Source organism: Mixophyes fleayi, chromosome 2 (genome assembly GCF_038048845.1).
Source record: "Mixophyes fleayi isolate aMixFle1 chromosome 2, aMixFle1.hap1, whole genome shotgun sequence".
In the NCBI taxonomy this organism is placed as follows: Eukaryota; Metazoa; Chordata; class Amphibia; order Anura; family Limnodynastidae; genus Mixophyes; species Mixophyes fleayi.
Window position 1 is genome coordinate 38,733,909 of NC_134403.1, and position 24,627 is coordinate 38,758,535.

Below are 24,627 nucleotides of genomic sequence, written 5' to 3' on the forward strand. Positions count from 1 at the left end.
ATATACGTTTTATTACTTTACACTCAATATATGTTTCGAGTTGTATGATTTTTCATTACATTTATTTTAAGCCCAATGTATTCTCGTCTCAAAATAAATCTCAAATACCTGTATTAGGTTTTGTATGCTATATTGAGTACTAACATTGAAGCGTAATGTGCTCCAATTGGGAACTGAGATGTAAAAAGGGAGTCGTCCTCACTGACACTAGGACATAAAAAGGAGCCACAGACACATGGATTCATACAGACTCTCACACATTCTGTATCATTATACATTATTTTGGTCAATCATTTTTCTTTCATAGTATAACTTTTATGTATATTGTACACAGCACTTTCTCCATTAACAGAGCACACGTTGTAGAGCAACAGAAGACACCTTTATTACGTGAGTATGGGTTTAATTGATTTTTATGCTGAGAAAATTCATTGAGAGTTCAAGCTTTGGCTTTGTAGTTTATCAGATACAGATTATGGTGTAGTTTATGGGAGCAATCTTTAAAAGCAAATGACAATAGATAGAGAATAAATACGAACATTCGTACAGTTGGTAAAGATAAGAAATTGAGACGTTTAATAGAAATTCTAATTGTTTATGGAGTAGCGAGAGAATGAGGTGGTAACGAAAAGTAAAAACTATTATATTATACTAACTAAACATTAATGCACTGATGAAGATTACTAAAAGTATCCAACACTATAATTCATATGTGGATACATTCCACAAAGTTGAGGTTTAAGAACGGGCCGGGCCAACCTGTGGCTCTCTAGGTATTTTGAAACTACAAGCCCCAGCATGCTTTGCCAGTAGATAGCCAGCTGGCAGGGCATGCTGGGACTTGTAGTTTCACAACACCTGGGGAACCACAGGTTGGCCAGGCTTATTTTACAAACTTGCGGAGACTGGAACAGTCTTAGTCTGGCCTGTTTGGATCACTGGAGGATTGAAAGGATTCTTTAGGGGGATCAGAGATATCTGGGCAGAGACACAACTTATAATGTTGCAGGGATGAAGATAAAATAGACTCATTAATGATGGTGCAGTTCATGGTCTATTGCAATGATTCACGCCAGCAGTTTAATCCATGTCTACGTTTCCTGACACTGGCACTCTGCTGGATTATTATTATTTTATTTTGTATGATATAAGCGATGAATCCTAATCTAAAACATTTCTCACTTTTCTAGTTTCCTACAGTGCTTCTCTCACAAGGTCACTGGTTCAGACATGGGGATCTACAAGGTGCAAATTGCAACAGGGAAGGACCTGTGTGCTGGGACCTCTGATCAAGTTTCCATTGTTCTTGTGGGGGTCCAAGGTGAAAGTGCTAAACATCAACTGCCCCATAAGTGGAATAACTTCAAACCTGGAGCAGTGAGTATCTTATAAGAGTCACAATATAGGAATAATGTTACACTACAAATAAATGAAATTAAAGAACTGCACTCAAACTAAAAAATATATACAGATGCTGCTCTCTAAAAGAGGCCAAGCAGTAAGCTTAAACAGGCGAATAGTAAATTCACAGGGGTCAATGACCCAAGCTTAGTCTGCTTGAAACAAGCCTAGCAGTTATAGGAGAGAGCAGTAGACATGGAACCATTACAGCCAATGGGAACCCCAGTGGATCCGGCAAATCCAAGGTTCTTCTTATTCTCTCATTTTGTATAGGAAATCATTTTACAATCAGGGAAATAGCTTATTTAAAGTAAAATAGCAATATGTGTGGGACAGACAGTAATAAATCTTCAGAACAGTGTCTGCAACAAAATATAAAATATTACACCAGAGGCGGAAAGGCGTTTACATTTTCTAAAATAAAACTCTATGTACCATGTTACAAATGTGCATGTTTTGGCTTAAGTCTTAAAAAAAAAAAAGCTTTAAAAGTTAATGTGAATATTGAATATTTAGCGAGTCTCTGCTGTGTATATCTGTCATAAGCATTCTCCTGATATGGGGAAGTAGAACACTGTATGTTAATTATTGTGTACATATAAAGGTCTCATAAACAAATGTTACGCAGTGGATAGACCCTAGAAGGGCTACTGTTCTTGTATATAAGTGAAATAAATCTAGCCAAACCCTTCAACGATTCTGTATACAATAAAATAAGAAACAATTCCTAAAAAACACAGGTTTGTATTTGAGGAAAAGTAATAACTACATATATTCTATTGGAATTCTACCCCTGTGTACAACTTCCAATGAAGAAATGATAGAATGTTTTGTATTTGGCGCACTCATTAATTCATATAATGGATTACCCTGATATTACATGTTAAACATATAAAGCAAGATGTCTGCAAATATGCAATTTTCTAGTAAAAATGCCATTTACCATTGTTATATACTTGTCTATGTCCACAAAGTCCCTGAACTCTATTGATAACATCACCTTGTATAATTGCGACACTCATGGTCTACCCTAGTGGGAATTCTAGACTTATTCCATGCAAGTTTTTTAAGGCTCTGCTCTGCTTTTCAAGGTGACTGACTTTGATGTTAACATTGAGGAAGATCTGGGAGAGCTCCTGGTGGTTCGGCTGTCAACAGAGCACTACAAGAAATTTAAAATGGATGCCTGGCACTGCCAGTATGTTGATGTGACCTGCCCCAATGGTCAACTCTACCAGTTCCCTTTCTATCGGTGGATCCCTGGTTTAACTACAGTGGAGATCCCAGAGGGGAAGGGTGAGTTGGAATTTATTTAGGACTTGGATACAGATAGGAACTCTTATCCAACTTAGACTTTAGTAATAACGCACAATAAAATCGCTAATATAAGTCTCTCCACCTGAATTTTGGTGCACAGGACTAGATATTACAGAGCTGAGAAGACTGGTTCTATGTAGAAGGGCTGGGCAGAACGGGAGTACATGTTACACTATAATTGTGAAGGTTTCCATGTGGGGACCATCTCGTACTAAATTGTAGCCATGTGAGAGTTTAAAATCAACTTCTAATCACGGGGTAACAGGTCACATTTACTTAATTACAATAAAAACTGTACTGGTGATTATTGGAAGTTGTATTATGACCATTTCTCTGTTTCAGGCATTGTATTAGCTGGGAAAACTCACCCTGTTATTCAGCAACAACGGACATTAGAACTGGAGAAGGAGAGAGAGACCCACAAGTGAGTGACCAATGTACATGAAGTGATGTTTTGTATACTTGCTGCCTTTGGGAAAATGGCCTGTCTTCTGAGGAGAGGAGTCTTGATCATTATTACAGTATTTCATCAGGATACCCCTGATGAAGTTTGAGAACGAAACATGTAGGCGTTTTATCCTCACAATAATAATTTTTAGAGTAATTTTTTAAATTATTTTTAACTGCCAGTGCAATATTTGTGGAACTGTCACACCTGCTGATCCAGACAGCTTGAAGTGTTCCTCCTTGGCATCCACATCACAGTGGACTCAGATAAGTGCTAATTTTATGCCACTTTATGTCAGGGTCTTTTTAACCTTATTTAAAATAAAAATTGGCTGTTTGAAAAGATTTCACACATGGGCGGTTGTCTTTTCGATGTGCATTTCCTTCACAGACAATGAAGTGATTATAAATGAGAGCTGAAGATTGTGCTTGTAGTACACCTATCAAGCATTCAACAGATAAGCTTCCTCTTGATTTGAAAAATGTATGCAGCTTTCATTCAATAGGTTCATTGATTGTACATTGCTTATGCCAGGGTTTCTCAAACCCAGTCCTCAGGGCTCCCTAACAGTGCAGGTTTTCCATATCTCCTTGCTGGAGCACAGGTGTAGTCATTACTGACTGACACATTGTAACAGATCCACAGGTGGTCCTGATTATGTCACATGTGATCCAGAAAACCTACACTGTTGGGGAGCCCTGAGGACTGGGTTTGGGAAACCCTGGCTTATACTATGAGCTCCCTTTCTTCTAATGTTGTTTGATCCTAGATTATTCCACTTTGGGTGTGGATTTTTAGAAGAAAGGAGCTGTCAATTCACTTTGGACTATATTTTGATGTCTTATATGTAGTGAATTGTTTATAAATTTGGTGTGTTATTTCTCAGTGCAGCGAAGAGATTGTTTTAATTTATTACATATTCACTATTTTTGAGGTTCAAAAATTGAAAAAACATATAAAAATTCCTAACTATAGAAAGTCCAACAGCTGCATATTTATATATATTAATATATATTGGAGATGAGCATTTCAGAGAAATCTGACAGATTGGAATGTTGGGGTTCCAAGTCAACCTGAGCCATGACTCGGTTTTGTGTGGCAAAATCGGATCTGAAACCGAGACAAAAATACCATTTCTGTTAAAATGACAGATTTCACAAGTTAGATTGGTTATCTTCTATATATCACCCCCCCCCCCCCCCCCCCCCCCGTTCTCATCTGCCAATTTAGAAGTGATAGCATATGGGTTGCAGGTTTGCTGCAATTCTGTGCTCAGAAAATCGCTTGATGAGGATTGGACAGCATGAAAGAGGCAATTTATATTGCAATAGCTGTGATTTTACTGTAGAAATGCTAAAAGTTTATTTAGAGATCAGTCTGCTGGAATTGTGTTCTGATCAATAGGGTGTGAGTGAAGCGTAGACACAGTGGCAACTGGTTGTTGTAATAGTATATTATAGTATATAAAGTATAGACATCTGAACTAATTAGTGGAGAAAAAGCAGGGTGCTGTATGACTGAGCAGCATGTGCCAAAAAATATATTTCTTGCTTTTTAAATAAGAGCAGTCTTCTCAAATTTCTCAACTATTTGGAAATGTGAGTATAAGTAGTAATGATGATTTAGACAAACAAATTGAGGATGCTACTTAGGAACTTATAAATGTGCAAGAGGATGAGTGGGATAATTGTGGATCTGAATATGAATGTGTTGTACTTGAACTAGATAATGAGGAAGATGATTGTGTCAAAGTAAGGCAGCCACCAATGGTACCACCTCATGGCCATGATGAGCACATTGTCAAGCCAGGGCATTAGACCATTGATCATCTAGGCGCCTCCTCCATGTCACTTGCAGGGAGTTCTTTCAAAAAGTTTTTCAAAGGATGGAAAATTGTATAGTAGCAAGCAGCCCAGCATCAGCTAGCAGCCGAATGGATAGCCAACTCATGCATACTCATTATTAGTACATAGTCCAGCATCCAATTTTCCATTTCAAACTGACTCCCCTAATGCAAGCCATGATTTCCAAGAGGCATCCTTGCGCCAATTGTCTGTGAAGCAAGTATTTTACAAAAGGAACAAAGTATAACAGTCAGCATCCTGTTGCACAGTGAATAACTAAAGCCAGGACACCTATGTTGGCATTGGATGTGCGTCCAATTTCCACCATCAATGCATCAGATTTTAGCTGGTTAGTAGAGGTAAAGTGTTCACACTACCAAATTCCATCTCATTTCCATTTCTGTCGAACGCAATTCCTCTATACTGTGTGTGTATATGTGTTATATATATATATATATCTCTATCCATCATGAAAAGTAAATAAACATCAAAGTGGTTCAGCAGAAACCTGTGAGGAGCCATCTCATGTTTTGTTTCTAAATAGAAACAGGTCTGTGAATCAATAGATGTGGTGTTGATGTGTGATTGACTTATATGAATATATTCTATAGCATATACTTTGTGTCTTGCAGGTGGAAATTTTATTCAGAAGGTGCCCCTCACTGCATCGATGTAGCAGAGGTTAAGGATCTGCCCCCTAATGACCAGTTCTCCTTCTTAAAACGGAGCAGCTTTGGCTACTCTGTATTAGCAACTTGAATCCATCTTATTACTATTTATCAGTTCACTTCTACCTCTGTTGGGGTTGGCTGGGGTGTATCCAAGGTTCTAATCTATGTTCATATCTGTGTGCAGACATAACTGAGCTTTCAAAGTCTGCTGATCAGTTCACAAATGCATAAACAGTGCAAGCTAGAATCTTGGGATTTAATGTTACAAATACTCATGAAGAAAGTATATTTCTACATGGATAGCATTCATGTTGAAGTGCTAACAGAGATAGTGAACGGGGTTATTGATCCCTATGTAAAATACTGGAAGAGAAATACTATTTGAGGGGCACTCATAACATAAGGGATAAAGACAATTAGAAACCTAGGTCTGTAAATAGTTCCAGATTATGATTCCCCAATCCGAGCCAGTCATAGAATGATATGTTGCTATTAAAGTCAGAAAGATACTTAAAACACTAAACAGAAATAAAATGTTGCAATGTTAAAAAGTGAAATATTCTAAAATTAAAATAAGTGTTCATAGGGCATTGATAGGGCATTAATTCAAATATGGACCTAAAAGGTCAGTAATATGGGAATTTTATGGGCTTGGACCCAACCAAAGTTGTTAGTGGATAGACAGATGTACTGTTATTAATGTAACAGTTAATTCTGAATTAATTCCCTATGAACAGTCACTTATTTTAGTTTTGGCATAGTTCGCTTTATAACATTGCAACATTTTATGGGTACAAAATAAGTTAGATTTTATTTCTGTTTAGTTTTTCTGTCCTTGATGGTGACATATCTATGACTGGCTCTGATTGGGAATCATAGTCTGGAACTATTTACATACCTACATTTCTATTGATCTGTACACCTTGTGCTAGGAGTGCCCAACATAAATAGTTTTTCTCCTTTTCAAGTATCGGTGTGTATAATTTTTGTCATGCGTAGGTGACACTAAGGGCTAGATTTACTAATCTGCGGGTTTGAAAAAGTGGAGATGTTGCCTATAGCAACCAATCGGATTCTAGCTGTCATTTTGTAGAAAGCACTAAATAAATGATAGCTAGAATCTGGTTGCTATAGGCAACATCCCCACTTTTTCAAACCTGCAGCTTAGTAAATCTAGCCCTTAGTCTGCTTGGCTGGGTCAGTAATTATCCCACCTGTTTCCACAGACAGATATCCTCAAAACACAGCTGTTGGGGGGTGCATAAGGTCTGGCGTTAAGAAACACTGGTGTAGAGGGAGCACCCTATATGCCCTATATACTAATCATCATTTCATCTAGTACGCTAAAGGGATATATATATATAATTTATATTTTTTTTAAACTGGTATCATCCAGCCCGTATGTTGATCAGAATTTGCATAACTGACTTATTACATGATTGCATGATCTGACACTTTTTTGTGATTTCGTTGGGTATTTATCACTATAGCATTTTACCTAAGAATCCTTTATCATTTTACAATCTCTAAATCTCCACTTTACATTCTTTGAATGCATACCCTGAGCTGTTGACCCTTTTGCTTACAAAACATCAGGTGGATCTAGAGTATTGCATAGTAGTTACGGAAATAGGTTAAGATGAAGAATCTAATTTTTACCTGGTGTTACATTTCTTCTTACAGTCTGTTCAATGGAAATTGCCTATTATACTTCCCAAGATCTTCCTAGTTTCAATGTGTCCCTCTTTATTTTGAGACTCTCCTATACATATGTGACTTTTTAAATCTTTTTGCTAAGCTCAATATAATAAATATACCATGTGCAGGTTTTGTAATAGCTGGGTATAGTAAGCTTTGCTTAATATAACTTTGTTCCTGAAGATGCACTGAAGCAAGAGTTTATAAATGTCAAAATAAATACATTTATTAATGGTAATTATTTTATACCATCTCTGTACCACTTATCTAGACTGTGATCAGATGTGCTATATTTTAATTAATGTAATGCTTATTTTTATGCACAAATTGTTTGTTTAAGGATTTTATTGCTGGCCTTTGTAGTGTGAGGTTAATGGTGCTTGATTGCAGTCCATCATCATCATAGCTTAGCTAATGTTTTAGTATGTTTTGGTTACAAGTTTGCATTCATATTTATATAGCATAATTGAGTTATACAGGAGATAAACAGGAGTACAACACTGTACCTGGAGATACTGCTACAGGAGTACAACATCTAACACTCACCTGTTCCATTATCCTCCATCTAATTCATCTGCTTTATGCACTGCCTGGACACTCCCTATTGAAATATTTGCAAACGCTTCTTAAAAATGCATGTGCTTCTATTTTTGTTGCTGTTTGTGACCTCTTCTCCCCACTCCACCTCTATGCTGCTGTTATCCTCTTCTCAGTCTAATTTGAACCACTTCTCTCTCCTATTCCTACCACATACTGCAGTGTCATTTAACACAACATTCACAGCAGGCAATCCAAACTCCAACTCTGGCAGTCCAAACCGATCCCCCACCTGGAAAAGTGCTCCCGTACTGCCAAGAATGAATGGAGAAAATCTCACTCAAATACAGACCTCCTCCATTAAGTTTTCCCTGTATTCTTACTATACCGCCCTCAATTTCTTACTTTAGACCCACCCCCGCCACCTTTGCCACTATCAACTCTCTTCTCTACCCACCTCCACCACTCTATATTTGTTCCCTCACTGCTCATGACTTTGCACCTACTACAAATGCAAGATTGACACCATCTCCTCTCACCACATTTATCACCCTATACCCAACTTCTCTTCCACTCATCTACTCACCCTCAGTTCTTTCCTTCCTATTACTGTAGAAAGTCTTCATATTCCCCTTCCCTCTCAACCTGTCCACTTGATCCTGTTCCTACTGAACATCTCCACACCCTGCCCCCAATACTTGTCTGCATCTAGCCCATCTCTTCAGCATGTCTCCATCCACTGGTGCTTTTCGTTCCATCTTCAAACATGCGCTCATCTCTCATCCTCAAGAATCTCTCTTGACTCTATTTCCCTCTCTAGCCACCACCCCATTTATCTACTCCCCTTTGCTTCCAAACTACTTAAGTCGTTTGGGTACAACCAAATGATACACTTTCTCTCTCTGCTCACTCTCCTTGACCCTTTGCAATCAAGCTTCCTCCTTCTGAATTCCACCTAGACAGTCCTCACTAGAGTGCCAAATTATCACTTCTCACTATTCATCTATCTTGACCTCTGTCCTTTTCTCCTTGAAACCTTTCACTACCTTGGACTTCACAGCACTGGTATCTGTTCTTTCACCTCCTACCTTCTAAACAAAGCCAGAATATGCCTCTTTTTCACTCAGGATCCCAAACCCTTATTCAATATCTCAATATATCCCACCTTGACTACTACAACCTACTTCTATCCGTCTTTCTCCTCTACAATCCATCCTAAATGCAGAGTCTAGACTGATCTTCCCCTCTTGTCACTCCACATCTGCTGTAAAACTCTGCTTAACCCTACACTGGCTTCCCATTTCCTCCAAAATTCAATTCAAGCTACTCGCATTCATCCTCCACCAACTCCTCCCCTCATATACCTCTGACCTCATCATGAGATTTACTACCTCTTGGCATCTTTGATCTACCTCTGACCTATGACTCTCCTCCTCTCTGGTAACCACCTCTCACTACCACCTCCAAGACTTCTCCCATGCTGCTCCTCACTTATGGAGTTCCCTACCCTACCTGACAAAAATCCACCCCCAACTTTCAAGTGCTCTGTCAAAACCCACCTCTTCATTATAGCCTATGCTACCCTGAAACTGATACTATACATTTTGCATTTTCTACCGCAGGCCTGACCAACCTGCGGCCCTCCAGGTGTTGTGAAATTACAAGCCCCAGCATGCTTTGCCAGTAGGCAACCTGTTGATAGCTGGAAGGGCATGCGGGGACTTGTAGTTTCGCAACAACTAGAGGGCCGCAGGTTGGACAGGCCTGTTCTACCTGCTACAGTCCTCTGTCCACGGAGTCCCTCTAGCTCCTATTGTGTCAGCATTGCCCTCTCACTTTAGATTTATGTGCAATTATATTTTGTAGGATTTGTAACTGACAGTTTGGTGCTGCAGAGTTTTGTGGTTCTTTACAAATAAATGATGATGAACCTGAACACAATGTACCTCTTGGTCAGTCAGCTAAGGTATCCTAATGTTTTAGCTTTGCATTCAGGAAAGGAAGACTTCAATTGAATTGACCTATTGACCCCCATAAAATAAAACCACAGCAGTGATCTCTATCTTTTAATCTGAACATAATTGTCCTCATATTCAACTAAATTATTAGATGTTGGAGTAATAGATTTAGTCCAGGCAGTTGTCGGTACTGTGCATATGGTTGTTTGACACCTTTATCCTGTTTACTCTCAGGGGATTTGAAATGAAGTTAAAAGGATTCTTAGACAATCAGGATTCATGGTCTAATCTAGAAGATATTAAATTGGTGTTTTGCCTCAGAAAGTCAGATTATTAAGGTATGTTTATATTGTCTCTTTACAGGACTACTTCTATGCAGCAAAATATTACCACAAAAACATCTTGTGCAAAATGAGCTTTGTTATTCTTTGAGCTAAACCATTTATCTGTTCTGATTACGCTCACCTAATTCTGCATGAAAAGAGATTTCCTTATGTCAGCCTACAAAGGTCTTAAACTCCAAACTCCTTTCCTGTAAGGACTGAAATGAAATTAATCTGTGGACATCATGTCTTTTCTCTATAGAGGAGGTGTCTGAGATATGGAAAGAGGATCACTTCTTTGGTAGCCAGTATCTGAATGGAATTAACCCTATGCTAATCAGAAAATGCTTCAAAATCCCTGATAACTTTCCAGTTGGTGATGATATGGTGGCTGCATCTCTGGGGACGTCCACCAACCTTCACAAAGAACTAGAGGTGGGGTGTTTGTATATCAAGTGATAGCCAATGTTGGTTCTTGAAAGTAAATAAGTCAAATATGTTGACTCCTCCATCCTTTAGTGCATAGTTAATGTAAACTTATCCTTCATGACCAAGATATCTTTCAGTAAACTGGCTCATATGTCTTGCAGAATGGCAACATCTTTCTGGCAGATTACAAGATTCTTCATGGGGTCCCTGCCAACAGCTCCATTAATGGTAAACAACAATACATTGCTGCCCCTATGTGTCTACTGTGGAAAAATTCTCAAGATCAACTTCTCCCAATCGCCATCCAGGCAAGTTTTTAGTTTTCTACTGTCTTTTTGGTGTAAATTGAAAAGCCATATTTAATGTAAACTTTTTCAGATTTCTGTTTTTGAAATATCCAATCTGGTGTCCAATATAATCTAGATACGTGACAATAGAGCATAAACTTTCATATATCCAGTTTTCCCCAGTGCTGTAGATCTGTAATCCAGTAATTGGAACATGATTACTGGTATGGCCACAAAATTCAGGGCAACAGTTGCTCCAAATAAGCTCTGCACATCATATGTCTTTAATCCATACTAAAGGTTTAGTATATAATGCTGATAACTGTATACAATGGGGTAGACTGCATATGTTTTGTTCCCAGTAACAGTCTTGGCACCTGTGGCTCTAGTTACTGTATGTCCTTGAACATGGTAAAATGAATTGTGAAAGGTATTAAGGAGCTAAAAATAAACTTGTCAGCAGGTACATGTCAAAAAACAGATTGAAATCCCAGTTGGTAGCACAACAAACAGATTGTACACCTCCTGGCTCATTCTTCAATCCCAAATCAGAAGACCCTGCTCTCAATTTATGCTCAAGTAAACATGGTTACAATTTAATTCATTGTTTCCCCTCCTGTAGACCAAATGGTATTGGGCTCATTTAGAAATGTCCTAAAAACATCAGATATCCAGATGAAGCATTACTTGTTTTTCCACAACTAAGATCTCCTAACATTGAAATACATTCAGCTGCTTAATGTTTTAACACATGTAAATTTCTCTGCAGTACAAAGGGCTTAATCAGTTTCAGTTTTTAGCATGGCTGTATATGCAGTGAAGATGTACTGGTCGCTTCTAAACCACATGGTAATGGATAAATGTGTGGTTCTAGATGGTGCTGTAGAGTGACAGATCTGTTTTTATTACAGTTGTCTCAAACCCCAGGAGAGAACAATCCAATTTTCCTACCCAATGACTCTGAATCTGACTGGTTACTGGCCAAGATCTGGGTGCGCAATTCTGACTTCCAAGTGCATCAAGGGGACACTCACCTTCTCCGCACCCATCTCTTTGCTGAGGTCTTTAACATGGCGACCACCAGGCAACTTCCAATGGGCCATCCAGTGCACAAGGTGAAGTGTTTTAACCATTGCCTTGAAAAGAGTTTGACTCCCTGCAATGTTTCAATAAATGAGCTACAGGGCCAACCACATGAAGGCTTTCATTGTGGATTAATGTTATGTGGCTGCTAACTATTTAGTTATCATCAAGGCATATGTAGTCATTTAGCATTCCTAAAAAATGCTAATCTTGGTTCCTAGATCTTTCCATTTTCCATGTTATCGTGGTGGATCATATGGGCAATTTTGATGTTCAATCTGGGAGAGCAGAATACAGATATCATCCAGTGCCTGACAGCATAAGATCTGTATTTATATTTCAATATTGTAGAATTTGATTTGGTTGAAATGTTGTAGAAGAAGAGTTTTATGGCCTACAGAGCATCAGATGACATTGTCTAAATTTTAAGTAAGGGTGTAGTCATTGTGCTTTCTGATGGGACAAAATGAGGAGGTGGGAAGTGATTTCATTGAGTTTGTGATTTCCACTGCATTTTTGATTGCAAGTGATTTTTGGTTAGTGTGGAGTTGGATCCAGTAAGGAGTTGAATCCAGGAAGGGGTTTAATGTTGTAAGAGGCTAGCAAAGGTTAGTACTTTCAAGTTCACTGTAGGCTATAAGAAATTAAGTTGGTCATAAGATGAGTGGTAGCAGGCTTGAAGATCTCACTTAATGCATCTTGTCATATGCATTCACACTTGCAGCAATTGTTCCAAGGTTTATACATCTGAGAAATGTGAGCAATTGGTCTCTTTGGAAGCCCAGGAAACTGATCTAAGGCAGAACATTGAGAGAGATTACCAACCTGGAGAATAGTTTACAGCTCACCGTTGATGCATTAGCTGAGCAGGGTGGAACAGGGGCAGAGGGGGATGCAGATGTAGGCAGCTGGGTAACAGTCACTAGGGGTAGCGGAGGGAGAAAGAGGCACGCCAGTTCTGAGCGAACTAATCCCAGTAGATTTGCCAGATTGGATGAAGATACTGTGGAAGGCAGTTCACAATTGGTAGAGTTGGGTGAGACTGCTTCCTCTAGCAACCAGGGGAATGGTCTCTTCAGCATAGAGGGGACCAAAGTAACTTAGGGATCCAGGCAGTCTGTGGTGGAAGGGGATTCAATTATTAGGAAGGTAGATAGGGCAATCTGTTACCGGGACCGTGCATACCAAACAGTGTGTTGTCTCCTGGGTGCTTGTGCTCGACATATTGCGGATTGGGTAGACAGATTGTTGGGAGGAGCTGGGAATGACTCAGCAATTTTTGGTGCATGTTGGCACCAATGACAGTTGGAGGAAGATGGGGTCTTGTAAAGAATAATTTCAGGGACATAGGTCGCAAACTTAAGGCAAGGACATCCAAGGTAGTATTTTCAAAACTACTACCTGTGCCACATGCTAGTCCAGGGAGACAGCGGGAGATAAGGGAGGTCAATGCATGACTAATAAATTGGTGTAGGAAGGAGGGTTTTGGATTCTTGGAGCACTGGGCTATTTCTCGGTCAGTTGCCATCTTTATTGTCGAGATGGATTGCACCTGAATGAGGGGGCTGCTGTGCTAGGGGAGAGGATAGTTAGAAGGTTGGAGGATATTTTAAATTGGGCTTTGGGGGGAGGGACAAGCAAGTATTTACAGGATAGACCTTGAGTAGTAAGGGGGTGGAGAGGGGGAAAAGGGAAGCATAGCTGATATGGAGAGGTTCATGTTAAAGAAAAAGATACCTAAGGGAAGCAATAGACTTTAATGTATGCTTGCAAATGCAAGAAGCCCGACAGGCAAAATGGGGGAGTTAGAACTAGTAGCAATGAATGAGCAATATGATATTATAGGTATTACGGAGTCCTGGTGGGATGATACACATGACTGGGCAGTCAACATGGAAGGCTATACTCCAGAAGGGATAGGGTAAATAAAAGGGGTGGAGGGGTATGTCTTTATGTTAAGCAGAATTAAAACCAAGTATTCAGGAAATTATTTACGAGAATATTGGTGATAATATATAGAGGCATTGTGGGTGGAAATATCCAGTGGAGGAAACAGTGCAGAGAAGTTTCTGATAGGAATATGCTATAAACCACCAGATATTAGTATGATTGAGGAAGCCCAACTTCTACAGCAAATTGAAAGGCTACACAACTGGGTCAAGTTTTAATTATGGGGGATTTTAATTTTCCAGACATTGATTGAAGTACTGAGACCTGTGGTACAGCTAGGGCAACAGGTTTCTGAGCAGGCTAAAAGACCATTACATGTCCCAATTAGTAGAGGAACCAACTAGGAACCAGGCTGTACTGGACCTAGTAGCAAATAATGTAGACATAATATCAAATATTCAAGTAAAGGAGCACATGGGAAACAATGATCAGAATATGGTCTCATTTGAAATTTGTTTCCAGAAACAATGGTATAAGGGGTCATCTAGGGTTTTAAACTTTAGAAAGGAAAATTTTAATATGCTAAAGGAGTCTATAGTGCATAGACTAGGACAAAGTTTTTGAAGGTAAAAATACGGAAGAAAAGCGGGCTGTCTTTAAAATGTTGTTGGAAACATACATATAAGTTCATTTCTATGGGAAATAAATGCGACCCCTAAGAAGTGTGGTGGGTGAATTGATAAATGATACTAACGGAAAGGTATTAAACACTTTCTTTTCTTCAGTATTTACTAGAGGATTAAATGGTAGGAATAATACTTAAAAACAGAAATTAAACCATACCATTAATTAATACTTGGCTGACAAAGGAAGAAGTCCAAAGGCGACTATAGAATATTAAGATAAATAAAGCTCTAGGTCCAGATGGCATACGCCCAAGGGTTCTTATGGAGCTAAACTCAGAAATGGCAAGACCGTGAATCTTAATTTTCATAGTTTCAATCTCATCAGGCTCAGTACCAAGGAATTCCCGTATAGCAGATGTGGTGACTGGTTGTCTCTGGACGAGATCACAACCAGAGAAGACATGTAAGCCTGACATCAATAGTGGGGAAACTACAGAAGGATAGTATATTAAGAGATAGTATTCATGATTACTTGGTGGGCAACAAGATTATTAGTGGGAATCATGGATTTGTAAGGAATGGGTCTTTTAACTTAATCATAGAAAGTAATTAGATTAGTTTGAGTGGGAATTTAGACCATTAGACCACCGTAGTACAGTAAATGTGGTCTACTTAGATTTTGCAAGGCCTTTGATACAGTGCCACACAAGAAGTTAGTTTATAAAATAAGGGAACTGGGTCTGGGAAACATTTTTACTTGGGTTGAAAACTGGTTGGAGAAAAGGGAACAGAGTTCTGATAAATGGAATATTTTCTATTTGGTCAAAAGATTTAAGTGGAGTACCACAAGGTGCTGTGCTGGGGTCACTTCTTTTTGATTTATGTATTAATGACCTTGGTGATGGTTTAGAGAGAGTAAAGTTTCCATTTTTGCAGATGGCAATAAACTTTGCAAGGTAAATTCAAAGCAAGATGTAGTTTCTCTACAGAGGGACTTAAATAAACTGGATTATTGGGCGGTCAAATGGAATATGAGGTTTAACATAGATAAATGTAAGGTTATGCATTTAGGGATCAAAAACAAGCACGCAATCTTTAAATGAAATGGGATTATTTTAGGGACATCTATAATGGAAAAGGATTTGGGAGTGCTCGTAGACAGCATTAGTGTTCAATGTCAAGCAGCAGCTGCAACGGCAAATAAATTATTGGCATGCATAAAAAAGGGGCATGGATACAAGGAAAGACAGTGTAATTTTGCCACTGTATAAATCAGTGGTAAGACCTTATCTTGAATACGGGTTACAGTTCTGGGCACCACTCAATAAAAGATACTTTGGAACTAGAAAGGGTTCAGAGAAGGGTGACAAAATTGATAAAGGGTATGGAGTCATTAAGTTATGAGAAGAGGTTAGCTCATTTAGGCATGTTTACTTTAGAAAAGAGGAGTCTATGAGGATTCTATGACATTAAGGCTAGATTTACTAAGCTACGGGTTTGAAAAAAATGGGGATGTTGCCTATAGCAACCAATCAGATTCTAGCTATCATTTTGTAGAAAGTACTAAATGACAGCTAGAATCTGGTTGCTATAGGCAACATCCCCACTTTTTCAAACCCGCAGCTTAGTAAATTTAGCCCTAAGTGTCAATACAGAGAGTTTGTTCATGGAAATTATTTACCCTAAGGACTATACACAGGACACACGGTCACCCCATAAAGTTAGAGGAAGTTTCACAGCCAGCACAGGAAGGAATTCCTTACAGTAAGGGCAGTCAAGATATGGAAATCGGTGCCAGGGAAGGTTGTGATGGTAGATTCAATGGATATGTTTACAAAAGGGTTAGACAAATTTTTAGTGGAAAAGTGTATCCAGGGATATGACCGTTAATTAAAATGAAGGATACTATGGAGAGCACAGTGGCTTAGCGGTTAGCACTTCATCGTCACAGTACTAGGGTCATGAATTTGATCCCCAACCATGGCCTTATTTGTGTAGATATATGTTCTCCCTGTGTTTGCGTGTGTTTCCTCCCACATTCCAAAAACATAGTAGGTTAATTGGCTGCTAATCTGTGTGTGTGTGTTAGGGAATTTAGACTGTAAGCTCTAATGTGGCAGTGACTGAATTGAGTGCGTTTTCTGTACAGCGCTGCGTAATTAGTAGCGTTCTATAAATAGCTGATACTAGTAGTGTATACAGCAACAAATAGGACTGCAATATTGAGTCTGGAGGGATTTTTCCCATTCAAATAGATTGGCGGTTGCTTAATCTGGATCCATTTTAAATATATGTGAAGGATTGCAGGAGATCCAAAGTAGGTTGCACTTGATGGACTGGTGTCTTTAACCTCATCAACTATGTAACTATGAAATGGTGCTGTGATCACACCTCTCACAAACTGTCATAATCACTTGTCTAAGACTTGATTAAATATTTTGACATCAGCCATTCCCATATAGGCCAGAGTAGTAAAAACCACTAATGCAGGACTTTTACGGACTTGTTTACACTTTCTCTATATAATCATTTTTGAGCCGCTGATTCTAAGGCGCAAATTACTAATTGAAGCAGATTTTAAGGGTTTTAGATTTTATGCATTTGAAATGCATCTCATTAAGTCCTCATTAAGGTTTAGAATAGGTGTCTATAAGCAGTATTTCTTTATATTTCTCCAGCTAATTATTCCACATGTTCGCTTCACCCTGGAAATCAATGTCCTTGCCAGAAGTCAGCTCATTGGTCCTGGAGGCCTCTTTGATCAGGTGAGACCCTTACTATGCAAAGTTTACTCAGACTCCATTCTATTGCCAGCTCTGTTGCCAGATTTAATCTATTTAGTGCTTTATATTGACTTGATCCTGTTATATCAACATTTACAGTAGTGCAGTATATCAATGATCATCAGGAAAATACAAGATGCATTATTGCAGAAACATATCTAACACTTGGTCCACTTTTTTCCAGGTAAATGTGACTGGAAAAGGAGGACTTCCAATACTACTGAAAAAAGCAATGGATGGGGTCACTTACAGCAGCCTCTGTCTCCCTGATAACATCCAGACAAGAGGATTGGAGTCCATTCCCAATTACCTGTTCAGGGATGATGGGATGAAGATCTGGTTGGCTGTGGAGAGGTAGAGATGCAAGTAGATCTGCAGAACATTGAGCTATTCCAGCTACCCACTGAGAGGGAGATGGGCTCATTGCTGTCTTTAAAAATCCTCAAACTGGTCTATACATAAGTTCTCATATAGCATAAATGTGCTATAAAGCAACCAACACATAGCAATTTCTCCAACATGTTTTATAAGGGGTGTTCCGGACATCTGTAATCCCAGACCTCTTTATTGCCCATGTATACTCTCCATACTTGAAAATCAATTCTTTGTGCCTCAATATTTCTTGATTTCTCCACTCAGCTTTGTGTCCAACATAATTCATTACTACTATGAGAGTGATGCAGTGGTCAGTGCAGACCCTGAACTTCAGGCTTGGGTGGCAGAGATCTTTAAAGAAGGTTTCTTGTCATATAAATCTTCAGGTAAGAATTAAGAACTTCTTCTGTATTTATTTAATCTGAGTTATAAAGCACATTGGTCAATCCGACTATTTTCCTTCCAACCTCATCCCCCTTCTCCAAAGCTCTCATGCTAATCTCACACTCAATTTGTCTAGTATGGTAAAGGGAAAAAGTACTACTTGTATGGGGCACTCCTGGGATACTAATATCATGTGGCGCAATGGGTTTATTAAAATTATGGTTCTAGTCAACAGAATAAAAGACCAACCTGGACAAATTCTAAATTCAAATTCAACTTTCATTATATACCCATAAAATAAAAGGCAATATTTAGTATATTTATGCTACTGAGGGAGCACCCATTTATACAGAGTATAAATTCCATACACCAAAAACCTTATGGTTTAACATGTCTGATTAAGTTAGTTCCTTGCACTTACACACCATCTAAAATGTAAGAAAGCTATTGAAACTGTTCCCCTCAAACTCCAAAAAGCAATGAAATTACGACTATTAAAGCAGAAGCCTTAATGGACGTGCTCCTTGCGCAATACAGATATGTTATGCCATCACATCCTGTGGTTAGCATTTGAAAGAAACGTTGGTGCAAAGGCGGTGAGAAGTGAAAAATAAGCTGGTGCACAGGGAGGTTACATGTGAAAGTAAAGCTACAGAGAATGGGGTGCCATGTGAAAGGCTGGTTTCACAGGAAGTAACGAGAGATAAAAGCTGGTGCACTTGGCGTTGGCATGTGTACATGTGATCACACAGCTGGTGGGCAGTGGGGTATGTGAGAGACATGCACTGGAAATGGAGGGTGCTAGGTTTACAGGAAATCTGAGAAAAAATTGCTTTACCAAAATCTTAGTGTATAGGTTCCATAGACATCCAACAGAGGTGGTAGAGGTTAATATAATAAAGCAATTTAAACACGGTTGTTGATTAGGGATTAAATAAATAATGAAAACTAGATGGGCCAAGTGCTTCTTATGTAACGTCAAATTTTTGTGTTCATGTTTGTAAATTTGATATCATAGATATTTTAACTTTACAAAAAGCTATGAAATTCCATAGACAAAAAACCTCACTGTTTAACATGTCCGATTAAGGTTCTTTGAACTTGTACACAATTTCAAATTCAAGAAAACTATTGAAACTCTTCAATTCAATCTCCAAAAAGCAATGAAATTACAGGTTCAGCACTATCATGGAGGGAGATTGCTGTCTCCTTTACAAAATGGCAGAGCTGTGAATTCAGATTTGTGTGTTCACTGGAATACACACATGCAGTCTATGCAACTGAAGGTCTGAGCAACTATGGAGCAGAAAAGATAATCCCAACATCCATCCCACTCAGTCCTGATTTATGGGCAATGTTATGTAATTCTGTGAAATTCCCAATCTTTAAAATGTGGCATATTTTACCAAATTGTAAAAACTAACTTTCTCAAAGTTGTCACCACTCAAATTCACTCCACAGCCCTAATGTCTTTCAAACAAAACAAACCCCAAGTCTTAAAACGCCCTATACACTGAGTTGCGCTATCCCAAAAAAATAGCACGGAAAACCAGTGACTTTTTGCTAAACAGGAAAAAAAAAACGAGATTTTCAACTTTAGATTATCCCTAATTTGGCTTTTATTTTTTTATTTTTTTTTTTAAATTGGGCATGCGGCACCTATGGTTCTCCATTGGCATTCCAAATTTCACCTTAATAGCTATAATACTTTTTAAAATGTAGCCCTTCAAACACCATGCCCCCCTCTCACAAAATGAACATGGCAGAATGCCCTTTATTAGATTCAACCTTAATATAAGGGCATGACTGTGCCCTTATAATAACTCCATATGTTTTTCACAGATACTATTAAAACTGGTTTGATGACAATCAGCTGGTGTATGATCATATCCTGACTGTACTAACAGGTCACAGTTTTGCCATTACATACATGTGATGTCACTTTGGACATTGATCCTGGCACTCAGACTAATCAGCAGGGATCAGCTTGTGGCTGCCTGGCATTAGATATAGTGTTCTGTGAATGGTAAAGTTTTCCCGACCTTTTGAAAGACTTGGAGACAAATTCAATAACAGGAACGATATAACTTGGCTTTAGCAAATCTAGAATTTCTTATTAATGGTGATTGTTACATACGTTCCAAGATACCTTGTTGCATCGAATCCCATATTAAATCATCCTGTAGTGTTGGTGAGGTCTAGTCTTTTAATGGACTATTTCCCTCTGATAGGAATGCCATCATCTTTGGAGACTAAATCCTCTCTGATCAAATTCCTGACCATGGTTATCTTCACTTGTTCTGCTCAGCACGCAGCTGTCAACAATGGTCAGGTGAGTGACATAAAGCATCACAACGTACAATCTTATATGCTTTCTAACCTATGCAGTGTCAGTCTTTCCTACTATGCTCTTGATTTGGAGGATTTGAGGCTACACATCAAGCATTATGAATAGGATCACCTATATCTCTCACTGAAACAGAATTGCTAACACAATATTAACTACAGTATGTGCTGCACAACCTCTTGTCAAAACTGTCCCACCTCTTTTGCATTTGCTATATGCAGGGTTGACAGACTAGACATTTAACTGACAACTGATACATGCATGTTGTGAGCCTTCATTTAATATTCTTTCTTGAAATCGCATTTGCGTTTCATGTGACAATATTTACTGGCCCGTGTGGAAAATATATTTAGATACAAAATATTACATTTACTTTATACAGTAAAATCTACTGCTCTCATGTATCATGCCAATCTGTATATATCCTATGTATAATTAAGAAAATATTGACAAGAGAATTACACATTCTGGGTAAATTATTCATGCATATGAATGTTTCAGATGATCCATGTTTCTATTGCAGTTTGACTTCTATGGCTGGATGCCCAATGGTGCATCATCCATGAAAACCCCCCCACCTGCAGCTAAAGAGGTCAGCACACCCCAGACTATCATGGATGCATTGCCAGAAGTAAACACTACCACTCTCGGAATGACCACAGTATGGGTGCTTAGTGATGAGCCAAGAGACCGGGTGAGTACCAGGATCCTGTATGGACATGTAAGCAATAAGCAGATCTGCTCCTTTTGTGTTCCTATTCTGGGAAATATGTAACAGAGAATTGCTGCACAGACCATGATGTATAGAGCTTGTCTGAACCCATAATTCATTCATTTACATGCAGTTCTGTTCTGTAATGTATTGACGAATGGACCCAGTCAATACATAATGAAATCATGGCAAAATGTGGGCTAAAATATCTTACATTAACTAGATTTCTTTTTGCTCTCCAGAGACGTTTAGGGGATTACCCTGATGTGCGTTTTACAGAGGAGGTCCCGCAGAAATTCATAAAGGATTTCCAGGACAAGCTGGTTGAAATTTCCAAGTTCATTAATGAACGGAACAAGGGCATGTATTTGCCTTATCCCTATTTGGACCCAAAAGTGATCGAGAATAGTGTCTCTGTCTAACATTAATAGTGGTGGTGGATCTACTGGCTGTAACTTAACCAGATATTCGTTTCCCATGTGTCCTGATCTGATACCTTTTTTTGGGATATGACTTGATGCACTTGTAATTCCAGTTGAGCTTCAAGCTCCATGTCAGAACATGTTTGCAACATTGTTAAAAGTTTATTCAGTGGATGTCTTGTCTTCATCTTACCATGAACAAGAAGAAAGTTTTGGTTACTTTTTAAATTGCACTTAGGTGTAAATAAAAATGTATGTCTTTATTGGTATGTTCTAAAATTAGTTATATTGTGAGGACTTCCATTGTTAAAAACTGCAAAATAAACAAAGTAGTGTGTAAGTCAGAGAGTGAATAAAATACTTGAAATTGTCTTGCGTTATTTCATCAATTTATTTTATCCAATAGTTACCATCTATATATTCCAGCAGTAACCCTCATGTCATTGGGTCAAATATATATTTGTCTTATACAGGGATTGTGTGCATTAGGGATTTATGGTTTAGTTTTTGATCAGCTAGCAATAATCCACAGTATTGTGATTAAAAGTAAGTGGAGCTAATTTCATTCAAAAATATAGTTCATATCAAATCTAAATGAAATGTTCATATTTTACCCTTTATGGATTCACTATTCTTTGAATTTGCTGCAAGTCAAATATAGTTTAATAAAATTCCAGGGGCTTAAACAATCTCTAATTGGTCCTTGTGTTTTGATATTGATTTATAACTACAGGCAGTTGCAAAAGGGAGAAGTTCTCCTGGTAGTTGAATGAATGGGGTTGACATTAAGATCATCTATTTATATAGCACCACTAATTCCGCAGCACTGTACAGAGAACTCATTCACATCAGTCCCTGCCCCATTGAAGCTTACAGTCTAAATTCCCTAATATAGATACACGCATACACTTTGATTTTGATAGCAGCCCAATTAACCTACCAGTATGTTTTTGGAGTGGGAGGAAACCGGAGCACCTGTAGGAAACCCATTCAAACACAGGGAGAACATACAAACTCCAGATATAAGGCCATGGTCAGGAATCGAACTCATGACCCCAGTGGTGTGAGGCAGAAGTGCTAACCACTAGCTCATTGTGCTGCCAAGCTGCTGATGAAGATGATGATTTCAGAGCAGGAAATTCAGAACTCAGGTATAGATGCACCATTGGCTATATTGTTTTACCACTTCTGCTAAAAAGCTGCATGCAACCATATGCTGATCTGTTGGATAAGGGTTTAGTATTCCAAATTCTGCAGTTGTATATAGCTTTTAAGCAAGTATAGCAATGACTCACCTTTGAGATAAATCGGCTAATGTTGTGTGGACAGATATTGGCTTTTGGTGACATGAGCTGAACATCTTTAGTCAGCCATGCAGCTAATTAACCTTCATTTCAATGAATTCTCTTAAATAAGTGCCAAAGATAAAATTGAATGTTGTGAACACCATAGGGTTAATTTACACTATAATGAAATACAGCAATTTATTTTAATGTGTCCATCAGTTCCCAAAGTAGGGGCATTTTGTAAATTTACAAGGATATTATAACATACTTTCTAACCCTTCATATTTCTAATATACAGAATGTGATTGAAACAGGATGCAGAGAACCTAGAGAGGCGGTTGTCCCATCAGGTGCACGCTTCCGATGCCATTACGATTGGGCCCATTTTACTTCTCTCATAATTCTGTGTGGGCTCTGACTACACCAGTGGGAGATGTGTTAGAAACCGTTATGGGTTATAGGATTTGTTATGTTTAAATTATGCCAGGTGGATAATCCGTAAAACCATGGCAACATACTCCTTTGACTGGAAGTATAAAGGTTTTCTACCCACAGACTGTAAAAAGCACTTTAATGTTGACGGTTTAATGTTCAGCAATGCTGGTGGTAATCATGTGGAAACCCCATTACTGACCCATTTGTTTCATCCCCAGTGGTCCCATTGTTCTACACTGTCCATTATCAGACTTCCAGGAGGCCTAATAGTGGGGGAGGGGGGTTCCTAGTCAAATCACCTGGGTAAGGTATTTTATCCTGTCAGAGGCTGCATTGGGCCAGGGGAGCTGTCAGTTGCCATGGTCACCCAGGATGTTGAATAAGGAGAATCCTGAGGTGTGTTGATTATGGGAAAGATTGATCTAATATATCCTATGGTCAGGGTGGACTTGCCATCAATTCTCTGTTGGATTTGTGTGTTATTGGGGCTTTTTACCAGTCATTTACTTTGGGAACGGTAACCTGCAATTTGCCAGACTGTTACAGTTAGTGATTTGTACTTTACGCTGGTGTGTTAGGAATACCTTGAGCACTTGAAAAAAATGTTGTATTTATACCTGATGACAGTCCAAGTGTTCAAGGTATTCCTAACACACCAGCGTAAAGTACAAATCACTAACTGTGTAACAGTCTGGCAAATTGCAGGTTACCGTTCCCAAAGTGTTCAAGAACCATATAACCTCACATTTGGTGACCGCACAATGGGATCTTCCCTCCGACCAGGGAAATGTAGTGAACAAGTCAAACGGAGATGGCTTAAAATGCATCCAAGAAACCGCATCTAAGAGTTATGTCATCTGTGAGGAATGGAGATAACTGCAGCAGACAAACAAGTGGTGATAAAAGGAAGCTGGTCCAATGAGACAACGAGGAAGAGGACTCCAAAATTGAAGAATGGGGACAAGTCAGGAGATAATGGTTGATCAAAGGTCCCCGGTGCTTACGACAGGCATTGGAAGTCCAGCACAGCTACAAGAATACATGGTCATGCTGGGACAAGAAGCAGCACCACACAAAAGGGCAGTGGTACTGGAAGTGGTTTTGAAAGTGCCAGTATGTTTTCCTGTTCCAGCAGTTCCAATGAGATATGAACCAAGGTTGGGCTATAGAGATGTGCCAACCTATTTGGAAAATACCACCAATATCGATACTCATTTAAATGTGTTTGAATTGCTGCTGATATTACACAGGATTGAGGAAGCGGAATTGGCTCAATATCTAGTGCCCTGTCTCACGGGGAAAGCTCTGGAGGCATATCTTCCTGGGGAAAGCTCTGGAGGCATATCTTCCTAAGGAAGGTGCAGACACATG

The 24,627-nt window shown here is 38.8% G+C and overlaps 1 protein-coding gene across 1 annotated transcript; it reads left to right on the forward strand.

Annotated features, from left to right (window-relative positions):
* The first annotated feature begins 1,230 nt into the window (after positions 1–1,230).
* Positions 1,231–21,905, forward strand: LOC142140073 (hydroperoxide isomerase ALOXE3-like). Its single transcript, XM_075197934.1, is given in 15 exon segments — positions 1,231–1,377; positions 2,493–2,697; positions 3,061–3,142; positions 5,643–5,756; positions 8,503–8,527; positions 10,125–10,212; positions 10,460–10,632; positions 10,788–10,934; positions 11,825–12,028; positions 17,191–17,277; positions 17,480–17,649; positions 17,935–18,056; positions 20,286–20,386; positions 20,925–21,095; positions 21,356–21,905. Coding segments are annotated over 15 exon segments (2,016 nt in total). The 3' UTR covers positions 21,536–21,905.
* Positions 21,906–24,627: the final 2,722 nt, after the last annotated feature.